Source organism: Falco rusticolus, chromosome 5, assembly GCF_015220075.1.
Source record: "Falco rusticolus isolate bFalRus1 chromosome 5, bFalRus1.pri, whole genome shotgun sequence".
In the NCBI taxonomy this organism is placed as follows: Eukaryota; Metazoa; Chordata; class Aves; order Falconiformes; family Falconidae; genus Falco; species Falco rusticolus.
In genome coordinates, this window is record NC_051191.1 from 88188215 (window position 1) to 88214673 (window position 26459).

General features: G+C 47.7%; 2 protein-coding genes across 2 annotated transcripts in view; one reads left to right on the top strand and one right to left on the bottom strand.

Annotated features, from left to right (window-relative positions):
* UPK1B (uroplakin 1B) lies at window positions 1–12109 on the top strand. The gene is made up of 9 exons (XM_037387399.1): window positions 1–61; window positions 4489–4596; window positions 5525–5612; window positions 6139–6339; window positions 7882–7956; window positions 8699–8821; window positions 9121–9300; window positions 10072–10155; window positions 10786–12109. The coding sequence occupies exons 3-9, from the start codon at window positions 5544–5546 to the stop codon at window positions 10834–10836; spliced, it is 783 nt and encodes a 260-aa protein (XP_037243296.1). The 5' UTR covers window positions 1–61; window positions 4489–4596; window positions 5525–5543; the 3' UTR covers window positions 10837–12109.
* Window positions 12110–18945: 6836 nt separating this feature from the next.
* Window positions 18946–26459, bottom strand: part of ARHGAP31 (Rho GTPase activating protein 31) — a 60887-nt gene continuing 53373 nt past the window's right edge. The window contains exon 12 of the mRNA XM_037388728.1: window positions 18946–25852. Coding sequence (XP_037244625.1) covers window positions 23387–25852 — 2466 coding nt within the window. The 3' untranslated portion in view covers window positions 18946–23386. The remainder of the gene's footprint in view (window positions 25853–26459) is intronic.

Genomic DNA, 26459 nt, shown 5'->3' on the forward strand with positions numbered 1-26459 from the left:
GGCTTTTTCGCCTTGGCAGGTGGGTCAGGATTTCTGCTGGGAAGCATCACGAGAAGGGAGGGTGAGTGCCTTGCTTTGGTCATCATCTTCCTCTTCATGAGGCGTGTGAGTGAGAAGTGTTTGTTAGGAGAAAAAGATGTTTTTATGTTTAATGTGGTTTTTTTTAATATATTTTAGTCTCTGGGCTGTGTTTGGTGTGTGGGAATGTGCTACCTGGATAAGGTTAACTGCAGAAGATTATTAAGTATTTCATTTTTCTTACCTCAGGCTGTGTCTTCTCTATGGCTGTTTTAATTTGTTTCATATTTTTTCTCCTAAAGACTGGGGAGGAGGGAATGGGCAAATTAAATCTGTTGCAAAAATATCAGGGTGTAAAAAAAAAAAAAAGAAAAATCGTTGCAGAGGAAGATGAATCCTGTAATTCCCCCTCACTTATGAAAATAGAAAAAAAAAAACCCACACCACAACTCTTGTTTTGGCTGTGCTGAACTAATGAGGGAGAGAGGAAAAGCCTACCTCCCAGCTCTATTTCTGAGGTAATTATGCTTGATGATGATTTACCAGCTACTCCACTGTTCACACAGGCTTCATTTCATAGCAATCTCTCTCAAAAGGAAACTTAATTAGTCTCTGACCCCTGCTTGATGCTGAGCTTTGTTTTTGCTTGATTTTTCTCCCCTGGTAGCACAAAACAACTGGCTGGCTCTTCCTTTTTCTGAGCGTTGCCTCCTGGCACACAAGCTGTTCTCTGTCAGCGGCATTTGGGGGCAGGTGGAGGGATGGGGAAAGTCCGGCAGGGCAGGAGGAGTGTGTGGGTTTGTGTGCACAGGAGGTGTTTGCTTTAAAATAAGTAAACGAATAATGAATTGATGCCTGTAAACCATTTGGCTTCTTCCAGCAGAGTCTGAGCAACTCAGCAATAGCACATTTAATTGCATCTGTTAAAAACTGTATAATGGAAGTTGTCCCGAGAACTTGGAAGGTACCTTCTTTTTAAGCCTCTTAGGGGTTGAGTTTTCAGCTAAAATCAATTGGGGAAAAGGAAAAAAAAAAAAAAAAGTTTATTGCTGTCAGGCCCCTCAAGCCTCCATGCATCACATCCTCCAGCAGGTCAGGAGGTGGCTCACGGAGGCTTCCCACGGCACCGGCACTGGCAGGACATCTCCGGCCACGGTTCCAACCCACTGGCCTCCCTCCGCCAGCGCCCCAGCCTAGCCCAGGCACCTGGCTCCTGCCTGCAGGGACACGCTCCCGGCCGGGCAGGGCGAGCGCCAGGGCAGCAGGTGCGGTGTCCGGGCTTCTGCAACAGAGGCGGCTGCGGGCAAGGACCAGGTTTCTGCCGTTGAATGGTTGGGTTTGTTTAGTTGCGCTTGAGTGGCCCGCAGCCCTTCAGCCACGGCATGCGGAGCCCATGAGTAAAATACAAATGTGTCCCTTGTCCGTGCCTGCTGTAAGCAAAAAGGGCAGCGAGGGGTGAGGTGACGCCCCTCTAAGTCCCACCACCGCACCAAGAGATTCCAAGAGCAAGGTGCAGAAACAAATGATGCTCATGAGTAATATTTATATTACATATACATAAATATGTATTTTTATATATATTATATATATATAAAATATAAAATAATAATATATATTACTAAAGGGGCTAAAACTTCGAAGCCTCGTCTTGTTTGATCCTATATTGCTTTACATGGATTGGGACATCCCTTGGTCACAGTGCTGTGACTCTACCATAACGAGTGGCACAAAACGCAAAGCAATGAAGTTGTAACCCACGTCTGCGTGGGGCAATGCCAAACTAGTTCTTACCCATGGACATTTTTGGCTAGAGATGGAGTAGGACTAGGCTAACCAGGGGACATTCATGTGTACGGCTACTGAAATCCTGTCCCAAACTATAGACGGAGGGTGTGGAGGCTTCGAAAGACCCACCAGCCCAGACTGCGTGAGGGATGCACAACACAGGCTGAATCCTGCCTCAGTCCAGGACCTGCTGTGAGCAGGGCATCCTTTGGAAGCCAGCATGGAGTTGTCACCTAAAATAAGAGCTCAGAAACTGGTGTCTGCAGAAAGCAGCTTCCTTTTTGGCTCCCACAGTTATGCTGCAGGTCTCACAGAGCCACTGTGAGTAGAGGAAAGGAGGAGAGGCCAAGAAAGCTCCAAAGGCATGGAAATAACAGATCTGTCTACAACTTGTGGAGGAACAGGGGGAGGCAGGCTACCACTCCTCCTGGGCTCTGCCAGGCTCAGCTGGACCCCCATGAGTGTCTGGGGTGTTTGGGGGGTGTGAGGAGAGACAAGAGGGCAGAAGTTGCAGTCTGAGTTGTGACCAGGGTGTGAGGAAGAAGGATGTGCTTCAGGAGCGACGTAGGTTTTTGTGGTACAGTGGGAGCAACAAGATGGCTTTCCAAAGCTTCTTGGAGCATGTAGCAGTCTGTGGTAGTGATAACTGAATATCTGGGACCTAGACAGGTCACGGCTACATTGCAAGGTGCCCAGGATGGGCTGAGGAGCAGCAGGTCCATGCAAGTTCAAGGCTGAAATCCCAGCACCCAGCTGCCTTCTTGTGTGGAGATTTAGGATAATGGTGCAGCTGAAGCTCCAGTTTCCTCAGGAATTTCCCTGAAGCCCCAGGAAACTGTATTTGGGTCATAAAACTAATCTTAAGCAAAGAAGCTTCCTCTACTGCCAAACGGATTTGTGTCCTCAGGCAGGAGGTGCTGGCCCTGTCTCTCGGGGAGGGGGGGGGTGGGGGTGGGCTGGGAGGAGGACTGCCTCCCAGTGTCACACCCCAGGGTGGCTGAGTCATGCATGTGTGCAGCTTGCCTTGGGCGAGCCAGCCAAGGTTTGCCTCATGCCCCTGTAGTCTTGCACCTGTGCCAAGTGCCGTGCAAGATGCTCTTGCTTAACACAGCTTACCTGTGAGGCGTGAGGAGCAGGCAGCGGGTGGAAAGCCCCGGATCTCCTGCAGCTTCTCCCCTGGGGCGTGTTGGAGGGTCAGCCCTCCAGCTGCCCGGCTGTTGTCACAGCCTTGGAGCACCTCCCCAGTCTTCCATCTGTGATGCTGATACTAGACCCTCTACAACGGAGAAGGGGCCAGACAAAGGGTTGCCACGGGTGGCACAGGGGGAAGAAGTGGACACCAAGAACCTGACTCCTTTGATGCCAATCACTTGGAGGCAGAGGGAGAACTCATATTAATGTGGCAGCATCATTAGAGGGTTCATATTTAGGTCTACAGTAAAGGATCTTCCTTCCCTTTTCCTCTTCCCAGTTTCTGCTTTCCCTTGCCCTGCAACCCCATTGGACTTAAATAAGGTACTGGAGACCCTTAAGCTGCATAGAAGCTTGCCACTCTCGAGCAAGAGACCACGTCCAGCTTTCATCCCAGCTACAGTAGCCCAGGAGACAGGCTTGCCCCAGGAGCAGAGGATTGCTTTGTTGGACTGGCATGACTAACACCTGCCTAAGGAGAGGGAAAAGTGAGCCAAGTCTTGCCTGCCAGGGAGGAGATGAAAGCCAGCTTGTGGGGAGGCAAGCGTGTGCGCTGGGTGGACTGCTCACATACAGGGTGCAAGTGCGGTTGTTACACTGCAGGGGGGTCTGCAGGAGAGAAAGGGAAGAAGCTGTTCCTGCAATGTTAATAAAAGGGCTGTGACTTCATTAATCACACTTTGTGTGATCTGTCGTGCTAGCCACATGGCACACTCCACCCTGCTATGTGGCACCTGGAGCAGACCTGCTTTTCCGTGTAGTAGTCAGAGTTCACATACCTGCATCGGAGCAGAGAAGATTTCCTTGCTTTTTGGGTTGCTCCCTGACTTGCGATGTCTCTTAGATGGCAATAACTAAAGGCTTCTTGAAAATCTCTGGAGTTTGCAGCTCAGAGATCCATGAGCCAGGCAGTGGTCTCTCCAGCTTTCAGATGAGTAGAGGACCAGTGTCTGTCTCAGGTCTGGCAGACCTGCCCGGTTGTATTGTAAACCACATGGCCAAACATTGTCCAGACCCAGACTGGACCTCCAAGGCAGTTTCATGTGGCCCCTTGGACATGCTGGCTAGTCAACAAGTTTAGCAGGGACAGAGCTTCAGGATGACCTCATGAGCCTGCCATTTTCAAACACAGAGCCATACAGCTTCAGGTGTATCAGGCTGGCCTCCAAACACCTGGCTGGGAATAAAAATGGCTTCTCACCTTGGAAATAATGGACATCCCCACTCATGCTGTCATGGGAAAATATTTATGTGCTCTGCTGCTGATATAACGGTGAGAGCACTGGAGAGCTCTCCATGCCCAGCCCTCGAACCACTGCAGGAAGGTTGGTAGAAAATTCTGGTTTTCCCTTTGTGACTGTTGGAAGCCCTGCCTCCCCTAAAAGGGCAGCTGCTAAGGAGGCTGAGGGTGGCACTGTCAGAGAGGTCCCACAATGAGCTGTTCCTCAAGAAACTCCCCTTCATTGACAGCTGTGTCTGCTCATTTTCCAACAGCTGCTTTGAAGAATCCCAGAGTCAGTAACGTCAGCAAGAGCAGGCACTAGTGCTGGTGCTCTGGCAGAAGAGAGGTGTTCAGGCTGCTTTTCCTGTTGTCTGCTCCAGGTGGGTGCACTAGAGCCTTTCTTTCACAACTTACATTTTCTTAACCATACGGCAAATGCAGCTGTCTCAGGGTTGGGTTTTTCTTCCCTCTCCCTCTCTACGCACACATGTGCTTTGTCCCTTTGAACAAAGGACTTGCTTGGCGCTAGCTTCTGGGCTTGTTTCTCCAAGAGGTCTCACACCTCTGCCTAGTGCCTTTATGCCACCCTTTCTGGAAGAGGATGAATTCAACACAGGGCGCGTGGCCCCAGCCTGCAGGATATAGTGCGCTCAGGAGTTTGGTGGGAATGCTGCTTGGCCTGGCTCCTGTGAGCCAGCTGCAGCCTGAGCTGCTCCTTCCCTCCCTCACACCTGGCTGGGAATGGGGGCCCAGCTTCAGTTCCCGGCATGAGTGGGAGATGGGGCTGCCCTTAGCAAGGTGCTGCCGAGCCATGCACCGTAGGTCTGTGCTGGACATGGCTGAAGTGCCGTGGTTGCCAGTTCAGTCTAATGCTAGTGCTGGCCAACATGAAAGAGCCAGCAGGCTGGATGGCAGATCCTGGGGTAAAGCTGGCTCTTTTGGAAGAAGAGCAAGGTGAGGGTACTGAACTTGTCCCCTGTCCATCCAGTCATAAATGCTGTTTCTAGCCAGGTGGAAATGCAACACCATGAGCTGAGGTTTGCATGGATGCTGTTGTGATGATGAAAACCCAACTCAAAAGGGAGCAACAGACACTGGCTGTGCCCAGAGTGGTCCCAGCCTTCTGTACCTCCAAGTATCAGGGAGAGTTTGAGTTCCCATTCTCCTCTGAAACTACTATGAAGGAAGGGGTGGGAAAGTGTACAGACAGGCTGGCAGGTTTTGTCTATCCTCCTCAGGGATAATTTCTATTTCTGAGTGAAGCCTATTGTACTGGTCTAACCGAAGACTGTCTTTGGTTTTTCCCAGGTTGCATGAAGAATTAAAGATGGCAAAAAGTGATGATGGCATACGCATCTTGCAGGGCCTATTAGTCTTTGGGAATGTGGTTATTGGGGTAAGTGAAGTGGGAGAAGTATGGGTGGAGGCTTCCTTCCAGTATGACACTTCTTAATACAGCAGTTCCTAGCCATGAAATCCCTCTTCATGTGTGGAATCGACACGTAAATAAACCAGCAAGAGAGAGGAGGGGTAAAGGAGAGATGTGCTGGCTGACTCGTTGGGTGGGGAGGGGACAGCAAGGGGCAGCAGGGGTTGATCCACAAGGCCAACATGAGTTCTGGAGGAAGAGCCCTTGCTGCTGATCAACATCATTCCAACCACCTCCCTCCATATAGTGAAGGGAAAGGTTAACAACATCCTCAAGTCCTAGGCCTGACCTCTTAGGTCTAGGCTGGGTGAGATTTGCCTGCAGTTCTTCTGTGAAGGCACAACACAGAGGATGGTGAGCTGGGCAGAGGAGTTGAGTAGCTCCTGTTTGGCAGGAAGTTGAACCAAAGGAAAGCAATCTCCATCTTTTCCTGTCTCTGCTGTTTCTTTGGAGAAGCTTGATCTAATGGATTTCCTGAACTTGTATTTCCCAGATGTGTGGCATTGCCCTGACAGCAGAGTGCATCTTCTTTGTATCAGATCCCCATGGTCTCTACCCTCTGCTGGAAGCCACAGAAAATGATGACATCTATGCTGCTGCCTGGATTGGCATCTTTGTTGGCTTTGCACTCTTCGGGCTGTCTATCCTTGGTATCATTGGAGTCATTAAGCCCAGCAGGACCTTGCTGCTGGTGGTAAGTATGGCAAAGTTTGCCTACCTATTGCAGCCAGGTTGAAAAAAATGTTGCCTCAGTTTCCCTGCTCACTTTGGTAACAACCCACTGAGCAAAGACAGCTTTTATTAGTGATAAGGAGCCAAAGGCTCTTCTCGTTCATGGCTGTGGTGTCCCACAAGGTGACTCCCGTGAGGACACATGCATGAAAAGCTCCTGAACCAGGTTAAGGGAATTAACAGTGATAGCCACAATGGAATTTTAAGCGGACTGGCTTGCCCTTGCCCTTGCCCTTGCCCTGAAGCCATGCAGAAGCACTTGTGCAATCAGGTGGAGCTGGGATGTGGTTTAGATCCTTGTTTCGGCCCACCCCTTACTGCCTTTCAGCAGCCATATACCATTCAGTTTAGGAGCTGATAAGTAATGACATCTGTACAAAGCATCAGTACGTGTTAGTATGCCAAATAGGGGTGCAATGGAGAACGTTAGACATCAGCAGGCAGAAATTACAGGGGTGGGGATAGAGAGCTTTGGCTAAGCCAAGGACAATGTTAGGATGTGAACAAATCTCTGCACAATTCCTTACTTAGTTCTTTAGGTTGGCAGTGGCAAAACTTAATTGCATTACCGAAGGGTAGAGCCGAAAACTCTGGAATCGGCTCCCTCTTGGATTAACGTCGGGTGGCAGGGTGTCTGTTTTAAACAATAGACACTTAGAGATCTGAACTCTTGTGCCAGGGAGTTTGCCAGCAAATAACTGAGGGAAGAGAACTCCCTCAACTGAATTTTGGTGTCCTGGCTGAAACCCAAGGCTGTGGTAGAGGAGATAAGAGAGTATACAAGGGGCAGAAGCTGAGGTAAGAGGAAAACAAATGCCTTGAATCTAAGAAGAACATGATAAAATGTGGGAGGAGAAAGAGAGACATGAGAACTCCAAAGGGAATATGGAAAATGTTAAAGGGATTGTGCTGAGAAAGGAAGAGAAACAGAGATACAGACTATGAGAGGTGGTCCTCAGGATCTGCTTACATGAAGGATCTTTCCTTACAAAGTAGGAGTGCTGAGGAAATCCAACAAGGCAAAATCGGAAGGGTCTGAAAGACACCCTGAATTGTACCTTCTGTTTCCCCAAAAGTACAAGCTGTCCTGCTAGGACTGAACAGCTTCTTGCTGAAAAGTTTATTGCTGGCAAGTGGAAGAGGAAGGAGGAGACATGGCACAAGCATAAGTTGCCAATGACACGCAAAAAAGAAAAGGGCAAGTGCTATTCTAGGACATATCAGGCAAAATATTTTCCTTAGAGGCAGGGTGGTATTAATGCCACGAGGTTCTGATGAAATCTTTTCTGTGAGGTGGAGAAGAATTCCAGTCACCTTCAAGAAAGCAGATTGCAAACTGAAACAAGGATGGGGAAGGGCTACATGAATGTTTAGGGGCATTGAGAGGTCTAAGGAGACAAGGATAGCCTGGCCTTCTTTGCCTTGAGCAGGCTTTCAGGCTTAATCTTAAAAAACCTGCTCAACTGTTACTCCAAGGTGTAACTCTGCTGTCTCCCTCCCACAGTATATTATTCTGATGCTGATCACTTATGCATTTGAAATGGCTTCTTGCATCACAGCAGCGACTCACCGAGACTTTGTGAGTATTTTTCCTCACGTATTCTTGCAGCCGTACTGGGAAATTTGCAGTTCTAGGGCACACAGTGGTCCTGTTCCGTGGAGTAAATGACCTGGGTGGTGGTACAGTGTAAACTCAAAGGGCCACTCCTGACTTAGAATAGGACCCCACAAGGAAAGTGTGGTCAAAGAAATAACTTTGTTGTTTTTAACATAGTTTTGTTAATTTTGACATTTTAAATTGTTTACAACCTTGTAGTTAAGGAAATAATAGTGTGGGTTAGCTGAATCATCAGTACAGTGTTTAGTCGTTCAGCTACAGACTGATTAATCTATCATACATGCAGAAGACAAATCTTCAGCATTGCCCCAGGCGGTGTTACTAATGAGGGAAAGATTATGTGGGTTATATTGGAGATATTGGTAGGGAGAGAAATTACTCGTGGTGCTTTTGTTCCAAGCAACATCTCAAATGTAACCCCAAGCTTTTCTGCACGTCTCCTGTGATCTGACATCTGGCAGAGCCTGCTTAAGGGTCGTGCTCAAGATCGACGTCCTCGTTGCTCCTGCCTCTCAAATCCTGCTCTTTATTCTCCTGTGTGTAAAACAGGTGGAGAAGCAGCATTCCTGTTCTCCAGCAGGACACTGAAGCAAGCAAACAAACCCATCCCCAATAACCATGTATTTGCTTTACTTGACCACTTATTTACATAGTTCCTACATTCTTATCTGATTTGTTTTGGTTTTTGGTTTTTTTTCTGTAGCTCACTCCGAATCTCTTCCTGAAGCAAATGCTGGAGAGGTATCAGAAGTCAGACACAGACAATAACAATGACAAATGGATGACTGAGGGGGTCACAAAGACATGGGATAGACTCATGCTTCAGGTAATAAAAACACTGGAAACTCTCACTAATTACTAAATGCTCTGCAGCCTTGGAATTTCAAGTCCTCCTTGGGGCCTCTCAGTAACCAAGAGGACGGCATCTGCCTTGAACCTTGGAGAAAGTTGTGCCGCACTCCCTCATTTGCTCATTTATCAGACGGCAGGCTGTCAAAGGCAGGCACTTCAAAAATCTCCCCCATAAATCTCTGGTTAATGCCTAACCAGCCATGTGCAGGGTCCAGCGGGGTGCAGGGCTGTGACCTGGCCCCACAGAGACCCTCCCCTTCTCTCGCCCCACAGAACCAGTGCTGTGGGGTGCGGGGTCCCTCCGACTGGCAGGAGTACACCTCCGCCTTCCGCCGCACGCACAGCGATGCCGACTTCCCTTGGCCGCACAACTGCTGCGTCATGGATGCCCAAGGCTCTCCTGTCAACCTCGATGGCTGCAAGCTCGGAGTCCCCGGCTACTATAACAGCAATGTAAGAGTCCCTCTGCTTTTTCTAGTTAACGTGTGTTGGTCAAAAGCACCTTGCAGGAAGGGAAGGAAACAGTGAGTAGCCTTCCTCCTCCACGGTAAGCTCCAGGTGTTTAAAAGCTTTCTGGAGGAGAAGCAATACCTGTAGAGTCCTGGACATGCTGCTGAACACAAGATAGGTTGTAATGAAGGCTTTCCTGGTAGAGAAAGAACTATTAAGAAAGTTCTCCCAATTCCACCGGTAAGAAGTGACATCTCCAACACGTAGATGGACAGCAGCTACATCAAACTTAGCCCAAAGACGAGTGCATACAATGTGAGCAAGCAAGTCGGCAATTCTACCCCTCAAAGTAGAACTTTTGAGTAGATTAGCTTGTCCTAGTCAAACAGACTGCTGGGTCAGGATCACCAGCTTCTGCCCTACCAAGCATTTCTAGAAGGCCTTCAAGATTCCAAATTTGCCTGCAGCTTCTCGATTCTGGAGTTCAGCTCTGTGTGGGCTGTGCTTTAGTTATATATGTACACCCTGCAAGTGGATGGCTCAGGAAACTGTCCTTGAAGTGTCTGAGATGGGTCTGCTTTGTACCTGGAGCTAGGAGCAGGTAGGCTGTCTGCAAGCTGTCAATCAGCAGTGGAGCTCTGCCTTGCCTTCTTGAGACCCTGTGAGCTACCCAAGCTTTACGAGGAGAGGAGCACACTGCCTCAGTCTCTCTCAGAGCTGGATAAGCTTGTCGCCTTGCAGAATGGTGTCAACTCGTTCACGGTTGTCTTACAGGGTTGTTACGACACAATTTCTGGGCCAATGAACACACATGCCTGGGGTGTTGCCTGGTTTGGTTTTGCCATCCTCTGCTGGACTGTGAGTACTTCATGTTTGCTTTTATTTGTTCTTCTCTTTTCTCGCTGTTCCACACCCAGTTGGGTGGGGGTGGATGACAGGACCGGTGTATTTAAAATTTCTGTAGATTATAGTTATTCATTCGACACCAACCTGCCTGTAGCCTGTTCCACTAACAGCTACATTTACAAGTTGTGCTCCATTCTGGCTTCCACAGGTGAGGAGCTAGACGTCCTTCCACCCTGCTGCGGCCCGCTGCCATCGCAGCAATACGATGCCGCAAACACAACTTGCAGATGCTTGTTTGTGAAGGGGACTGGATCATCTAAACAGTAATTGTGACAGATAATTCAGTTTGTAATTCAAAGACTTTGTATGAGTATTTTAAGTACTCAGGGTTCAGCAGCTTCGTGACAGCTAATCCCCAGCAAGCTGAGTGATCCAGTCAAATAGTTATGGCTGCACGCAGCTTCTTTCTTCACTGTGGAGCTTCTGTGCAGATAAAAAGCTTTAAGCTTCCTCTGCCTCAACAGACTTGGCTTATCAAGAATTTATGTTGCTCTCTCCTATGAGTAGAACTAAATACGGCTGGGGGAGAGGTGGGGAGAAGGAAACGAGGAGCAGAGAAACTTAGAAGTCTTGTTGTTTCAGTTCTGCATCCTCCTTGGTACCATGTTCTACTGGAGCAGAATTGAATACTGACTGCCCGGTGTCCTCAGCGCTGTCCTGAAGCATCATGTGGGGCTGCATTCGTTCATCTCCTGCTCCATTCTCCTTGTGCCATGGAAGATTTGAAGTTTTTCCGCTACCTCTCCACACATATACTTTTGCCCCTCCAAAAACTTGACACACAGAGCTGAAGACTCCAGGAAAGAATCTTCTTGTCCCTTCTTTGTCCCTTGTTCTGCAGCCTCAACGCCTCCTGGCTGAGGCACAATCTTGCTTTGGCTGTGCAAGAAATCCTTGGAGCATAAGATAAGAAGTGATCTGATTTGCTCTGTGATGACATCAGAAAGGAAAATGTCCATATACACTTGCTCCAGCAAAATCTCTAAAACTAGGTTGAATGTAAATCATAATACTAAAGGCTCCAGCAAGGGCTATGTGAGCAAATCTGTAACCCCCTGTGACCAATAAAGGCGGATGCCGCAAGGGAGAGGACTGCAGACCTCTCTAATGTGTTTTATCGTTCAACTTCTGTTCCTGATCTCTGTCACCCCTTGCCTTAGAATAAGGCAGATTCTCTAAGAGTTTAAGTGTGTCAGCAGTAAAGACATGTCACAGATAAAAAGTCTGTCGCTAGTCGAGCCCAGTAAAAGGCTAGCTCACTCCTCAGAAATATGCTGCCTATATTCAAGCCTACCTCCTGTCGCTGATGAAACTACTGCATGTGCTCCTACCTTCAGAAGTGCCAGTCCAGGAAAAGCTCCACTTGCTAACAAGCGACTCCTTCAAACACCTGTTATGTGCTTCACACAAGATTTCACACATCTACGGGTTAGAACTTGTGCAGAGTATGTGGGGTCCTGTGCTGTAGCTGGCTTTGTGAAAGTGGCTGTCCCACCCCCCAAAATTACCGTGCTGCCTGCTCCAGCTACCTGCATGTATGTGATCACATCCCCCATGCGCTTGCCCTTCCACATCCCCGGATCAGGCAGGGCAAAAGGCAAATAATGGCAACGAGTAACTTGTGAAAAATGCAAGCAAGGAGCTAACTGAACCAAATCCAGTCCTTGCATCAGCAGTTACAGCTCTCACTCAGTTCAATAGAGGTTGTTTACTTTGGCCCAGTCTGATCTGGTGTCTTTCCCAGTGAACGCTTCAGTAGTTACATGTGTCATGTGAAATATGCTCCTGTACAGAGTGTTTTAAAGTGAAGCCCCATCCTAAGGCGTACTGGTTCAGGTCCCGACAACTTGCCAGCTGCCTTGATTCTTTGTTTTTGTATATTCACCAAGATACTAATTAAAAAGAAATGGAAGTGAAACTTCTTTCTTGTTTGAGATTGTGTGTTTGGGAAGGGAAAATGATAAAGGTCTGCATGTGGGACGTCTGGGGCAGTGCACGGGCAGGCTTTAAAGTCCTGTAACTCCATCCCTAAGATCACAGCGCAAACCACCGTGATACCTGGTGCTACAGAAACTCTGTAGCCGAGTAGTCCCTTGCTAGGATGCTGCGGGAGAGAAAAAGGTAGCTATGAGGGCAAATAGCTTGAGGAAGAAACAGGTCCCTGCCCCACAGAAGGGTTTTTCTATATGAGTGTGCCTTCAGAAAGGAAAATCCCAATGGATCAACCACTTCACTGGTTCGGTGGGGTGGTGACTGTCTGTGAGACCCTGGGCTCTCAGCAATTTCCATAAGGACGTTAGTCTTCAGCACTTTTCTGTGGGGCTCGAGACACGGACAGACCACGTGCACTGTATATGTCAGTGGTCTGGGTTTGTTTCTGAAATGGGGGAAGAGTTTAGCGGTAGGGGTTTATTTGGGTGTATGTTCCTGAAAGCTACAGTAATACCTAAATCTAAAGAAATCCATAGAGAATCAGTGTCTGCCCAAGTCAGGCAGCAATAGCAAAGCCTGGATTCTCTGCTACTTGCCTGAACTGCAAATCCCTGCCAAGTACCACAGCAGAGAGGAGGGAATGGGGGAGGAAGGACAGTGCAGGCACACAGCCCCTCTCCGTGCTCGGCCAGACCCCTCGGGTACCTCCCCTGGCCCAGCAGCCTGCGCGGGAGCTGCACTCCTGCATGAAGGTCTCTTGCTCAAGTTATTTTGGAAACTCAAATAGCTCTGCAAATGGGTCAAACAACTGGCTATGGGGCTTTTGAGAGACTAGCAAGGCCTCCTACAGATGGATGTGGTTGGAGATAAGGCCTAGAGAAAGCTTTAGGACCACAGAAACAAGTAACTTCAAACATTATTTTCCTCCTCTGGTCTTCTGCTTCAGACTCAGAGGTGTCTTTCTTCCTGCTACATCTAAATGTGGCATGAGTATAGCTCTGCACTCAATATAGAGAAAATGCTGCAGGATTTTGCAGGAGAAGAAGAACTGAGACTACGCTGAATAGACTATTGCAGTAGTAACAACTTCAACCAGTTGCAAATGATAGCATTGATGTATTGCATAAAGGCCTGATTAACTCTATTAAGGTTGGGTTCTTCAAATTTGCTTTCTGCTTCTTAAGCCTTTTCCTTGCATTGCACTTTATGATTTATCTTGGGGGAAAAAAAAAAAAAAAAAGCTGTGATGAGCAAGTGATCCAGGCAATGGCGAATCCATGCAGAAGTGCCAAGCATGCCACAATACAACCAGAACAGTCCAGCTTTATCCATCCGAACCAAGGAGGAAGAAGACAACTGAACTGATGGCAGAATGATGCTGAGCAGGCTCATAAAAAAATCCTGCACAGCTTTTTCTGGTTTTTCTGCTTCTGAAGGTTGATTCCAATCTCTGCAAGTTCCCTACCTGGGATGCCAGGGGAAGGGTGAGGAAGGGATGGACTCCGTGACAGGAATGGTGGTGAACTGGTTTGTGTTGGATGAGGCTTGTAAATAAGTCTTGGTCATTCTCAGCTGTTGGGATTGCTGCCTGGGGCTATGGATGTATGTTGTCTCCAGAGCAGGCAATATGCATGTGTGTGAAAAACCGCTGAGCTAGGACAGGATGAAGAAAACAATTCTCCAGGTGGAAGCTGTGTGGTCTGTTTGTAGATTTGCTCTGTGTATTTCTTCTCTGCATGTGTTAATATTCACAGTTCTCTCCTGGCAAAAAAAGCATGTTTCAATTCTCCCATGGAGTTACCAACTGTATTTTTAGCTTATTAATTTATTGTAATATTCCCAGCTCTGAGAAATCAGTCTCGCTGACAAACATCCTCTGTTCATACTTGACAGAGCAGCATGGCCTCCAAGCCATCAAGAATCCCACATCCTCAGCTGCTCCCCTCTCACACACACAAAAGTGTAACCTGATGTCTTCCACATCACTGAATGTTTGTAGTTGGCAGCACTGAAGGTCTCTGTTCCTTCAGGCGATGGGGCAAAGTGGGGCTGTGTCAAGGCACTATGAAAGCCAGCCAGCTGCAACAAGGCTTTTACCATCCCAGACCAGGTTTACTTTGATAAGTAGCTCCCACACCTTGCTTGGGCACAGCCCCCAATCCCCCACAAGGTTTCAAAGGTTCATCTACTGTTCATGCTGTTTCTTCATCCTCTTCAGGCCAGTCCACGCTGCTTGCCTCTGCTGCATCCAGATTCTTCCTTCTCCAGACTCCTTTTCCAGCCATGCTCTCCACATCCAGGGCACTCAGCTTCTTCTAGGTCCCTCTTCATCTGATGCTCCTCTCCATCCAGTGCTCCTCTTCCATACCTCTTAGAGCTATTTAACTACTTAGCAGGAACCAGCCACAGCTGCACCTTAACCACGTCAGCCAACCCACCGCCCCTGAAGCCAGCCCACAGCTGTATAATGTTAATTAACCCAGCTTCATTCCTCTACAGGGCTGCCTTGGTGTGTTTTGTGCCTTGCCACGTTTTCCAGCAGGCTTTCCTACCCTTTCCTCCTTTCCCCTCACTACTTCTGCACGGGATCTCTTTGTGCAGACTCTCAGACCCTATTTCTCCTTACCTTGCTGGTCCATATAGGACATGCAATGCCTCCTATGGACCATGTCTGCATCTGGGTATCCAGCTCACTGTGAAAACCAACAACCAGGCTGGCGGTAGCGTTGGGTTACCCTTGGACTCAGATGATTTATTCCCCATCCTGCTCGCTGCCCTGGCGTCTTAGTTTTTCACATTCCTTACAACAGGGACTCATGCCAAGCACATGTTTGTTGCAACCAAGTATGACCTAAAACTAGCTCATAAACCAAAGCCTCCTTCTCCCACCCTTTGGCAGCCTTGGCCTCTTTGGCAACTGGGGAAAGCCTCTGCAACGTGTGGTATGCTGGGAACCTCCTGCAAGAGCTCCGCCTGTAATCTCAGGCATTTATCTTTAGGAGATCCTGCTGTGTGAGGAGCTGAGGATGGCTGCTGATGGTTTATCTTCCACAGGAAAAATAGGTGAGGGTGTTACTGACCCTGTCGGCTTGCACGCGAGGTGGAATTCCAGCATAGGCAAGGTCATCTGCAGCTCTTGCACGCCTGCAGGTTGAGATAAACTCTGCAAAAGAGCTAAGTGAAGAGCAGTGAGCTACTCTGGCCACCCAGGGTGGTTACTGACCGAGTAAATGCAGGGCTGGAAACCTTCCCTCTCTCTGTTTTTTCCAAAGCAACGCTCACCTTTAGCAGGGTACTGTAACTGGCGCAGAGGCTGGAGAAGGTAAAGCCAAGCCACTTGAAATAATCCCTAGAAATAACCAGCCTCGTCTTTTCACTTCTCTCTTCTGCCTTCGCTTCATGACCCTTGGTGTTTAAAGGAAATCATAATAAAAAGAAAAAAAAAAAAAAAAAGGTAAAGCAGTTTGTGAGCTTCTATTTTTTTTTCTGATCTAAATTCTCTCCTGAATCTCATGAAGGAGAAAGGAAAGAAGTGGCCTGATATTTTTCAGACTGGTTCGACTCTATCTTATGATTGGGTTTTGTTGGTTTGCTTTTGGGTTTTGGTTGGGTTTTTTTTACTTTTCTGGTTTTACTTACCTGGCAACTTTCCTTATTTAATAATCATGATGTGTGTTATTCCTTCTCCAGCTCTGGTGGTTCCCATGTTCCTGTTCCTTGTGGTTCATTCTAAAGCAGCTACTAAGTTTTCTTTGAAGTCATTTCCTCTCACTGAATTCAAGTATTTCCTGGTCTTTTCAGATAACGGATTTAAGTGATAGAGAGATATGCGTTCCCTATAGCAGATGTGCTATGGAAGAAAACAAGTCCAGTTTTAAGATGGATCTGGACCCAAAGTGCACAACACAATTCCTATGAATTTTCTAGGTTTGCAAAATGTAGTTCATCGCACACTGCAGTTTGCAAATAAGACATGAGAAAATAGGTCCCTTTATTATTACGGAGTGAACCAAACATTCTTGGATTAATACTTATACTGTATCTAACTTTTGGGAGCATCAGGACTTGGCCAGGTCTGAGCTTTGCAGCTCGCATTCGTTTCTAATCTTTAATGTTGAAACTGTTCATCCTTCACCCTCGCAGTGAGACATGTTCTTAGGAAAGTTTATCCTGCTCAGATGGAAAATGAAGGCAGAGATCTCACTGTCCTTCTCTGTCTTAGTCATCATGACTTTTTTCTTTTTGCTCTTGTTGATGCCTTGTGCCAGCTTGGCCTGAGCCTCCTCCACTGGGCTAAATTTCCTTCCTTGCACTGCCTGCCTTCCCTCTGCTGCCAGTTGACCTTTAGCTCCATCCAGTGGGATACCAGCTAGATGTCCTGTTCCCATAGCTGCTGGGCTCCCGTGTTGCAAGGAGGATGCATGAGATACTGATATCAGACTCTCTTTGGTGGTGGGTGAGATTGTTTCCTGGTTAACAGCCAGTTTAGGAATTTGCTTAATCCTCGTTTTGGTTTAGCTGAAAGTGTCCAAGATGTTATAGCTATTGCTTCCAATACAACCCACACAGACGATTATCCTGAGTCCGACTTTCAAACTCACGGTGATGGGAAAGCAGGCAAAAGGAACTGGCTGAAACTGTGTTCAAGCCCTTCGATGTGCTTAAGCACCCTGATTTAGGGCGTGGTGCTGCCCGGAGCGTGAGCAGGTCTGCAGCGTGCCTTTTGCTTGATTTTCATAACCATGGGAATGCTGGGGGGGGGGGGAGCAGTTTGAGATTCTCCTCTTGTCTTATGGCCAAGTCATTGCTAAACTCTGTGGCACAAAGAATACATAAACACTGTTTCGTGTCCAGCACTAGCAAGTGACTATGGCTAACAACAATTCCATGTTCAACAGACACGGTTTTGTCTCTCCCTTTGTGTGCCAGTTGCCATGGTACGCAGGAAGCACAACCCAGGCATTTTCCTAAAGGGAAATTGAAGTCATGAAGGAGGTAGGAAAGGGAGTCAAGCCCTGAGCTGAGTAGGGAAAAAAAGTATTTCATTTAACCTAATGATTCTTCTGGGTTTTAGGGAGAGCAAAAAGCATGCTGAACTGCAGGTATGTCCACTGAGGCTATGACCACAAGAACCCCTCTTTTTTTTTTCCTTTTTTTTGCTTTTTTTGGTTTTGTTCCCAGGGTAGAATAATGAACAGATACTAATAGTACTCACTTCCATGCTACAGCTCAGAGATTGGATCAATGAGGGCATTGCAAGAATCCAAAGAACCAGGGAACTTAATTATTTGTAAAAGTTCTTGCTTGCCCTTTACAAATCAACATAAGTGCATACATGATGCACCAGAGGCTTCATAGTAACTTCTCTAATTCCAGCTTGGCTTCCCTGATACAAGCACTGGAATCCCAAAGTATTTCTGTACTCTGTGTTGCTCTACATTCTGACAGGCAAGGCAGGGTTCTGCAGGAAGTGTGCTAAATGGGAGGACATGGTTGTGCATCACCAAAACTTTAGCCTGGTAGAACTAGAAATGGCAAGACAAAAGATGGATTTTTACCTTTGGAAATTTTAAAGCATTTCAGATAATGGTAATTTTACAGAAGTCTCCAAGCCCTCACTTCATTTGCAGAGCTGCAGAGTGGCTGCAGCCCTCATGACCTCCGATCAGAAGAGAGTGTGATTGAGCCCCAACATTCATCCCCACAGCCAAAAAACTCAGACAAACACAGCTTAGTGCCCTGGCCACTCACACAACAAAAGAAGGGCTCAAACTCTTTGTCGGAGGAAGACAAATGCATTTGCACTGCATTCGTAAACCAAATCCAGGAAAAAGAAAGTGTTCCAAAACATCACTAGGGCACAGGTCTGTTTTTATAAAAACTCCAGTTTAATCTCGTGGCTGAGACCTGGAAAAACATCTTTCTTTTGTGGCTGTTGTTTTTCTTTGGTTTTGGGGGTTTTTTTGTCTGTTTTTTTGGTTTTTTGTGGGGTTTTTTTGTGTGTGTGTTTTTTTTTTTTAAGCAATAAGGCACAAAGGCTGGCAAATCCACACAGAGAACAAAGCTTAAAAAAAATATTACAATCCATCAGAGCTAGCAGGATAAATAATTACAAACCAGGGCCAGTGAGATGGGGACAGTCCTTTCCACAGTATCTGACTGCAAGCCTTTCCCTTCACCTAAAGTAATATTTCCAAGGGGACCAGTGCCTGTGAGAACAAGATCTAAGGTCTGGGCTGCCATGTGGAGCCCTCAGGAGGCTCTTTCCTCCTGCCATCCTTCCTTTCCAGGACTGTTAAAAGTCCTGCTCCACCTCCACTTGACCTTAGTGGCAGGCTTTCCTTCCCTTGCTTGGAGCAGAATTAGTTAGCACCAAGCCTTTACACCAACTAGGAGCAAGCAAAAGCTAAACCAAACAGGGATCAGCTACAGCTTCTCCTCCACACCTAGAGAGATTTTTTTTTTTTTTTTTTTTTTTTTTGCTAGAGCTGGAGAGAAGCAAAAGGGACAACTGCAAAACCTGGGCTTGCCTGAAAGGTAGTAATGCTCCAGTAGATTCTTTGCATTTTCAAGGGCTGGGGAGAAACTTGTGGTGGAAAGCTAAACTAGTGCTGGCACTCTGTTCTCCCCTGATCTCGTCCCTCCTCTCCCAGGACAAGATCCTGCTCAGGAAGGCAGATTCAGGCCTTCTGCCCACCACAGCTTAGCCAGAAGTAATTAGCTTCTCCTCAGTGGGAAAAAGCCAGTTGATCTCACAACATCAGTGTTACAACAGTTGCAGCAGAAAACAGTTCCATGCATAAGCCCAACTTTCACAGATGTGCAGGATTCTATTTAGGCAATTCCTTCATTTTAATTACATTTCCTTTTTAATATATTTATATAGAATGTTCTTTCATATATATATATATATAAAAAATTTAACACAACATTCACCACTACAGGCATCTCAGAATTTATAAAGAAAGAAAAAGGACTTTGATTGCACCATTTGGACTCTGGATGAGGGAAAATGTTGCAGGGCTTTATGGATGCTCTCTAATACAGGCCTAAGTTCCTCTGAAGCTCTGAAGGTGGGAAAAAGAAGTGCTTCAGCCTTTCTGAAGTGATAGCATGGGATGGACAGCCCAGAGGAATGTGGTTTATAAAGTAAAATACAATCCTCATTTCTGATCACTCTCCTGTCAGTAAGGCAGCTCCCACATGAGATAACATTACGTCCCTCCTTCCCATCAGGGTATTCTCATCTTTGTCAGCCCAACCATTCTGCTCTGAGCTACACTGAACAGCAGCTGCACAACCCCCCTGACTACATGGAAAGAATAAGTGCAATTTAGTCACTTGTCTCCCATTGGTAAAAGTCCACAAGCAACACATGCTGGTGGTATCATACCATGACTGAAGCTGGGGCCATCTGCAAACTCGGGAATAGCCTTTACACTTTCCACAGTCTCAGCAGAATCAAAATGTACTACAGGCTCCCTGAAATGACCCTTGCAGAGCTGCAAATGACGTGCCAGTCTATTTAGGAAGGTCCTTTCCATAATGCCAGGAGCAATCAACTTTAGTTTTCCTGTACGTAAAACTTCAAATTCTGTGCCAGACCCATCTCCTATAAATCTGATCTATCCCTCTCCATAATGCTTCACCAAGAAAACCCTACCACCAAACAAAGCCAAACCCAAGCAAAACACCCCAAATCCTTTCTTAAAGTCTCTAGTATTGAGGGTTGTGCTGGAGGGCAGGATCTGGTACACGTAATGTACCGTGCAAAACCCTGACCTTCAGGAGAGCTTCCAGTCTCAGGTTCTGTCTGCTGCTGCAGGGTGGCAGAGGACAACCTAAGGGCTCTGAAGCAAAGATGACATCAGGGCTGACCCTGTAGCTGACCTCAGGAAAAGCTTAGTAAAGTTGGATCTCAGGCAGCTCCAGCCACACAGTCGGCACCATTCGATGGGAGATGGCTTCTGTCTTCTGCTCTGTCCAACCACCAAGCGCTGGTCCTTGAAACTGACTGCAGCTCTCAGTATCAACGTGGATCCAGCATCAAGCATTACATGTTCTGCAGAAGTCTGAGTCTGGACCTGGGCATGGTGACACCTGTGCAATGGTGCACCTTGCAACTAAGCAAGTACTCTCAGCTCTGCGGGGTCTGGGGCTTTACCTCAGCAGTCTCGATGCAAGCCCATTGTGACCACAGAGCGATAGTGATGTGCCTGCATTAAGCCCACTTGGCTCTAGGAAGCCTGATACATAGCTGACGGCTGGGGATTGAATGGTAGATAGAGATGGGATCGAGCTACAAAACAGAGATGTCATTACAGAATCTCTGCTTAATTAAAATCCAGGACCTGGGTCTGAGCTCAGATTCTGAAACATCCTTAAAAAGTATAGTATAGATACAGATTTAAGTTGAGGCTGATCTTTAATATTAAGTAAAGATTTTTAATAATTTTCTCTTGCAGGAGTTTCACCACTTATGCCAAAAGCACTATTACTTACTGGAACGCTGCTAAGATTTGAGACATTGTATTATATACAAAATTGCCAGACCTCATTTCTTGTTCATAGATCAACTTATATGAGAATAAGGAGGGGGGGGGGGAAATAAAAATATAAAAAAGGAACGTTTTTCAGGTGCCAATGTTTCATCACATTTTCTTTTGATACATGACTTCATGAGCTTTGCTGGCTCCATTCCAGATGCCTTGGCAGTCAAAACTTCTAGGAACCGAAAGAATATAAATCCCTGTCCAAAATAAACTATTTTGTTGATGCCAAAAAAACCTGGGCATCTTTTCCACAGCTTTTACTTTGTCTAAAGCTTTACCACAATACCTCGTATCACACCTTCCCAAGCCATTTGCCATTAGCCCAGCCACGACGGTTAAACGCGTTCCCATGAGGCAGTAAAAAAGGCATTTGGGTGTCGTGTAAATGCAGCGCAGAACTGTGCTACGAGGAGCAGGGAGGACTGACAGTCCCCTGGGTTTAATGAGAGGCTGCACAGGCATCTTATGGTCTGGGAGGAGGATAACACAGTTCTCGTGAAGCTGCACATTCTGGACTTGCCATCCACAGCTTGCCCAGGTGAAGCATGGGCTGACATCTCTGAGAGAACATGGACCCAAACAAGAACTCCAGGCTCTCGTCTGGTTTAATATTCTCCCTCAACAAAACTGAAAGCAGGGACTTGGCTCTCTGCTCTGTTCCCTCTTACATGGCGTTACGCACAGATGAGGAGGACAGTGGGGAGCACTGAAGACTGCAACTTGTGACAGGGAAAAGCCCTCTTGTTTTTTCACACTCCCTTTGGATACAGCAGGAGAAAATTCTGCTCAAGATATATTCCTTGCATTTGTGGGCCCAGCATTTCTAAAAAGGACTCTAGCATCTCTTCCCTTTAGTAATCAGAGTGCAGAGAAAGCAGTGTCCTGTGGGCCCTCCAGCCACAATGACACGAATTCTGTGACACGTTCAGTCCAGACCAAGGAGCTCATGGACTGAGCTTGCTAACAATTTGAAAATGCCAGTACATCAGAAAAAAAAGCCCCAAGCATACATCCACTGGGAAATTCTGCCTGATGCTCCTTCTGCTGGCTATAGCACTTCCTACCAGATGTTCTGTTACTGCTTAACTATAGCCCATAATACCCATCCGAGGGCCTACAGACTCAAACATCTCCATGAATGATGGCCCCTGCAAGCACCATTACAGGGGCAATCTCAGTGCTGGCAGCAACACCTGTGTTCCCATCTCCTCTGTAGTCACTAGTGACACTTAAATTGCAGAGAGAGCACAGGCTGTGCCTGACTGTGCCATCGCCCGCGGTCACATACCAGGCGATAGATAAGCCTGCGGTGAACGTGGAGTTAGAAGCTTTATAAAGGAAGTTTTCCTTCTGTTCCCATGGCAGCTGTTGCTTATATGAAGGTGTTTGCTGGTAACAATAACGGCCCTTCAGGAGAGAGTTTAATTCACTTCCAGTCCCCCTCCCAGGATATTTGTCTGTGGTCTGTGCCGCAGCCTCACAAATCATCCTCTTTACCATACTCTCCATCAATCTGAGAGCACTGAGGGCCAGGGAGGTGACAGCTAGCCGTGCTCTCAAAGACACAGCGTCAAATCTCAAGGAGAGGAAGTTTAAGGGAAGGAGAAGCACCTGGGGACTTGCCACACAGTGGCAATGAAAGACAAGGGTCAAAGATATGTCAGTCAGGGGGCAGGGGGGCGATAGCCCAAGGACACGCAGATCAGAAGATCCTGTTGCTTTTCTCTGCTGTTGGCAGTGTGGAGCAGGGCTGCAGATAGTTGCAGAGGAGTCACCTGGCTTTAAGGAATGATGGAAAGAGTTGATACTGGCCTTCGTTACGACCATGTCTTTGATTTCATTAATACCAGCCTGAGGAGCCTCTACCACTGGACAGCCAGCTGCATGCGTTCTGCAGCCATGGGGAGCTTCTCTGCCCAGGGCAGGTGTGGCTGAGCACCACAGCACTCACAAACAGGACTGGGAAGATGTAAAGAGCAACTGGGTGTTTCCTGTTCAGCTACTTTCATTCCAGCCTCTGCACATGCTGGAAAGACCACATCTTTGATGTAAGGACACAGCTGGAGGCAGTGCCTTCAGGTTGTATGTTTGTCACTGGAACATCCCTGGCTGTCACACCCTGTGTGACTTGCTGGTGCCAGCTCCACCTTCCTCTTCAGCTATGCCCAGCCTCCTGCGCTCTTTATTTACACTGTTTAAATCAGACAACAGAGAAGGGTAGGCACGGTCCTTCACTGGTGGCTTGGAAACCATGGAAGGGGGTCCCGCACATCTGGACTTACCTCCTTGGTAGATATTGTGCCCCTGCACCCTGTGCTGCAGTGCTTTGGAACAGTGTTTCCTCTCAGCCCTATTTTCTACTTATACCGAGATTTATTTTTCTTTTTTCTTTTTTTTTCCAAAGGGAGGATGAGACATTCACAGGGCTTGTTAGACAATAAGTATGAGGAAATGCAAGTTCCCTGGGACTGGCTTACACACAAAAACTAGACAGCGAGGGACTAGGCAGGGGTGAGAAAGGGAAGGAAAAGCAAGATGAAAAGATTAAGACCCTCTGTAGCAAAATGCTTTGCAGGAAACCATAAAGGATTCAGGTCCATCTTGCACAGAACTGTTATAACAACAGCAAAATGGCAACAGAGTTGGTCTTGGACACTCCCATCCCATCGACCATGGCAAAGGGATTAGAGAAGCAGTTGCTATTCGATTTGCCTCCCACTTCGTCCATCCAGAATCACAGAGCGCCTCTGGGGCTGATAAAAGCAGCTGGTAGAGGTCTCCAGCCTCTGGCCATTCTTGGGGATGGTCATTTTGTTCCGCAGCGTCACCCCCTCAGGCGTTGTCCGTGCAGTCTCAGACAGATCGCCACAAATGGGGCTCGAAGAGGTGGTCTGAGTGGGGCTCCTGATGGGCGATAACAACACCCTGGAGTCTGCTGAAGAGGAGGGGTGGTCCATAATGGGGAAAGGGGGACTGAAGAGAATCAGACTCTGGGGCCTCCCTGGTCTAGATCTGTAGGAAGGCTTGGATAACCCTGATGGCCTCTCCATCTTTGAGGACTGTGGATTATCTCCAGCTGTCTCCCCCTCAGAGGTGCGCTTTCGGCGCAGAACAGGGGCATCTAGAGCGGGGTAATGGCTGGTCTGAGGTGGCTCCAGCGGAGAGCCAAAGCTGCTGTGCCAAGGACAGGCTGAGTCCTTTTGAGCTGGGTCACTGTTTTCTTTCTCTGCTTTGGTTTTCTTTTCTGTCAGCGGGCTCTTGGGTGCTTCCAGGTGGCTCCATGCCACCCGTTGAGTCTGTCTGATGGCCTGCCTGCCTTCTGCTTCCTTCTTCTCAGCTGGTGGAGCAGCATTCTGAGCCTGCAGGGGCTGGGGGATCTGGGTGTACTGAATCTTGGGTGGTATCACGGGCACCGCTCTAGCCTGGCACATCTTAATCATGAAGGATGTTCTAACCGCTGACACGCTGACAGGGGCAGAGTTACGACGGCCAGTGGTGGCATGGGCCACTGCCAGGTAATCTAAGTCTAGATCCATGTGGGCATTGAAATGAGACCCCCAGGGAATGCCTTTACTGGCAGCAGGGCAAGCAGTTGGCAGGGATGGGACAGAATCACTGCTTTTGACTTCCTTCTGCCCACACAGGAGGTTCCCAGTGGCAGAGGGCATGGACAGGCTCTCAAATGTGAAGAAATCTGGGACTGGAAGGAGTGAATCCAAGTTGAGGGATGATGGCCTTGTCTTCACTTTGCGAGGTGTTTCTTCACTTTTATTACTCGGCTGCGACTCAGTGGCAGGGCGCAGTGCTTTGGTAACAGTCTCTCCTCCCAGGGCAGAGTCCTGAGACATGGATAACTCCTCCTTTGCGTTCACCTGTGAAGAACTGCCTGGGCTATTTTGGTATGGTAAAGACACCTCAAGTTTTGAGCTCCAAGGGTTTTCTTTGCTCATATCTGCTTTCTTTTCCTCTGCCTCTAAAAGAGAGATTCTGGAGGGTCCTTCTTTTTCAGCTGGTGCTTTCTCCCTGCTGAGGGGGTACCTCAGCTCCTCAGGTTTCAAAGTTTCTTCTGGAGGACTTGTGCTATTCTCATCTTGCTTAGCTTTGCCCAAACTAGAGGGGGAGATGGGCTGTGTTTTGGGCAGCTCACGAGTCACTGGCAGAATGTCACTGCATGGTTGCTGCTGGTCAGTGGCATCTATGAAAGAGAATGGGATCGTCCACAGACTCATCACTGTGTCTTTACTGTCCAAGGAGAGGCTGCGACTGAATCGTGGTCTAAGAGAAAAGCCTGTCCCTGCTTTCTGGCTCTGTGGCTGAAACTCCTGTATCGTCTTCTCCTGAATGTCCTTAAAGGTGGGGGAATGGAGCGGGCTTGTAACCCACTGGTGATCCTCCCATGGCTCCACAAGTTCTAAGCTCTGCACATTATCTGTCCAGGTATCCTCATCATCCTGGTCAGCAGCATCATGGGTTCTGCTAGCAGCATTGCCCTCCTTCAGCTCCTGGATTCCAGCTCCACTCAGCACCTTGGAGGAGAATGCATCCCTTTCATCAGCAGTCATTGTCTCAGGCTTCTCCTTCTGAGTCTGAACTCTGGTAAGATCATCCTTTTCCCTCTGCAGCTGGCAAGTGCTATCTTTTTCTCCCCCTGACTCTGGGCATGCTCTTTTAGAACAAGATAATTCATCACTTGGGGCAACCTCACTAAATTCTGATTGACTATGGAGCTTCCAGTCCAGGGGAGGAGTGAGACATTCACTCCCGCTGCCCACTACTGGGTGGTGGTTCTTTGGAGCACCTGTACCAGTCAGAAGGTTACCCAGTTTGGGCAGGGCTGAAGCACAGCCCTGCTGTGCAGCCACATCAGGCTGGCACTTGTGGAGGCTGTCTTGTCGTTCTGTGCTGGTGGCACCCAATAAAGGCACCCCAGTTGTTCTCTGTGGTGTTCTGCTCGCAGATTTCTGCTCAGGCAGTGTTGGACTCTGCCCTGGGCCAGAGGAAGAACTATCCATTTGTACTGAAGAAGAGGATTCAGGATTTAGGCCGGTCTTGGGGACAGCTGCTGGCAAGAGCAAGAGCTCCTCTTCAGGCTCGATGATTTTCAGTTCCTGCTGTATCTCTGGCCACAGCGGTTCTAGAAGGGCATTTGCAGGGTCTTCCTCAGTCTGAAAAAGAGAAGAAATGCCTTCAACGTGGCAGCTCACACAACTCACCAGTAAATACCCCTCCATTTTCCTCAAACAGCCCTCTTAGAATAGACAGGCTCCTGGATGAGCACACTCGTGGGTACAGAAACACAGTCACACATACTGCTGCTGGCTCAAGGAGGGACACGTGTCTATAAACAAGTGGGTTTGTGGAGGAGAAGATCCAAGGTGCAGCCAAAATGAGGCCTGGACGGTCGTACTGAAAGAGGGAGGTGAATGAGTAGCTGGAATGTCTCAGCCCATTTCTCAGTTCCTCCCGTTTGGGCTTGCTTGGCCTTGCCAAGGGATCTGCATTCCCAAATCGCACACAAACTGGAATGAATAATCTATTCGAGGAGCTATGCCAACAGATCTTTAAATAACTGTCCAGAGATGAGTATCTCTGTAAGAAACTTGGAGAAAAAGTTCTGCTAGAGATACAGGGGAGGCAAAAATAATAATAAAAAAACCATAGTGTGTTGAGAATGGAAGAAAAAAGGACTGTTCAGGCTGTCCAGGACAAATGGGACAGCAAAAATAGAAGAGGAATGCAGAGACCATGGGTCAAGATGCTCAGACATTCGGA

What these genes read in the sequence shown, in the direction of transcription:
- UPK1B (XM_037387399.1), top strand. Translation starts at nt 5,544, where the DNA reads ATGGCAAAAAGTGATGATGGCATACGCATCTTGCAGGGCCTATTAGTC. An exon ending in GCAGGACCTTGCTGCTGGTG is followed by an intron (nt 6,340 to 7,881) that starts GTAAGTATGGCA and finishes TCCCTCCCACAG; the next exon opens with TATATTATTCTGATGCTGAT. An exon ending in CAGCGACTCACCGAGACTTT is followed by an intron (nt 7,957 to 8,698) that starts GTGAGTATTTTT and finishes TTTTTTCTGTAG; the next exon opens with CTCACTCCGAATCTCTTCCT.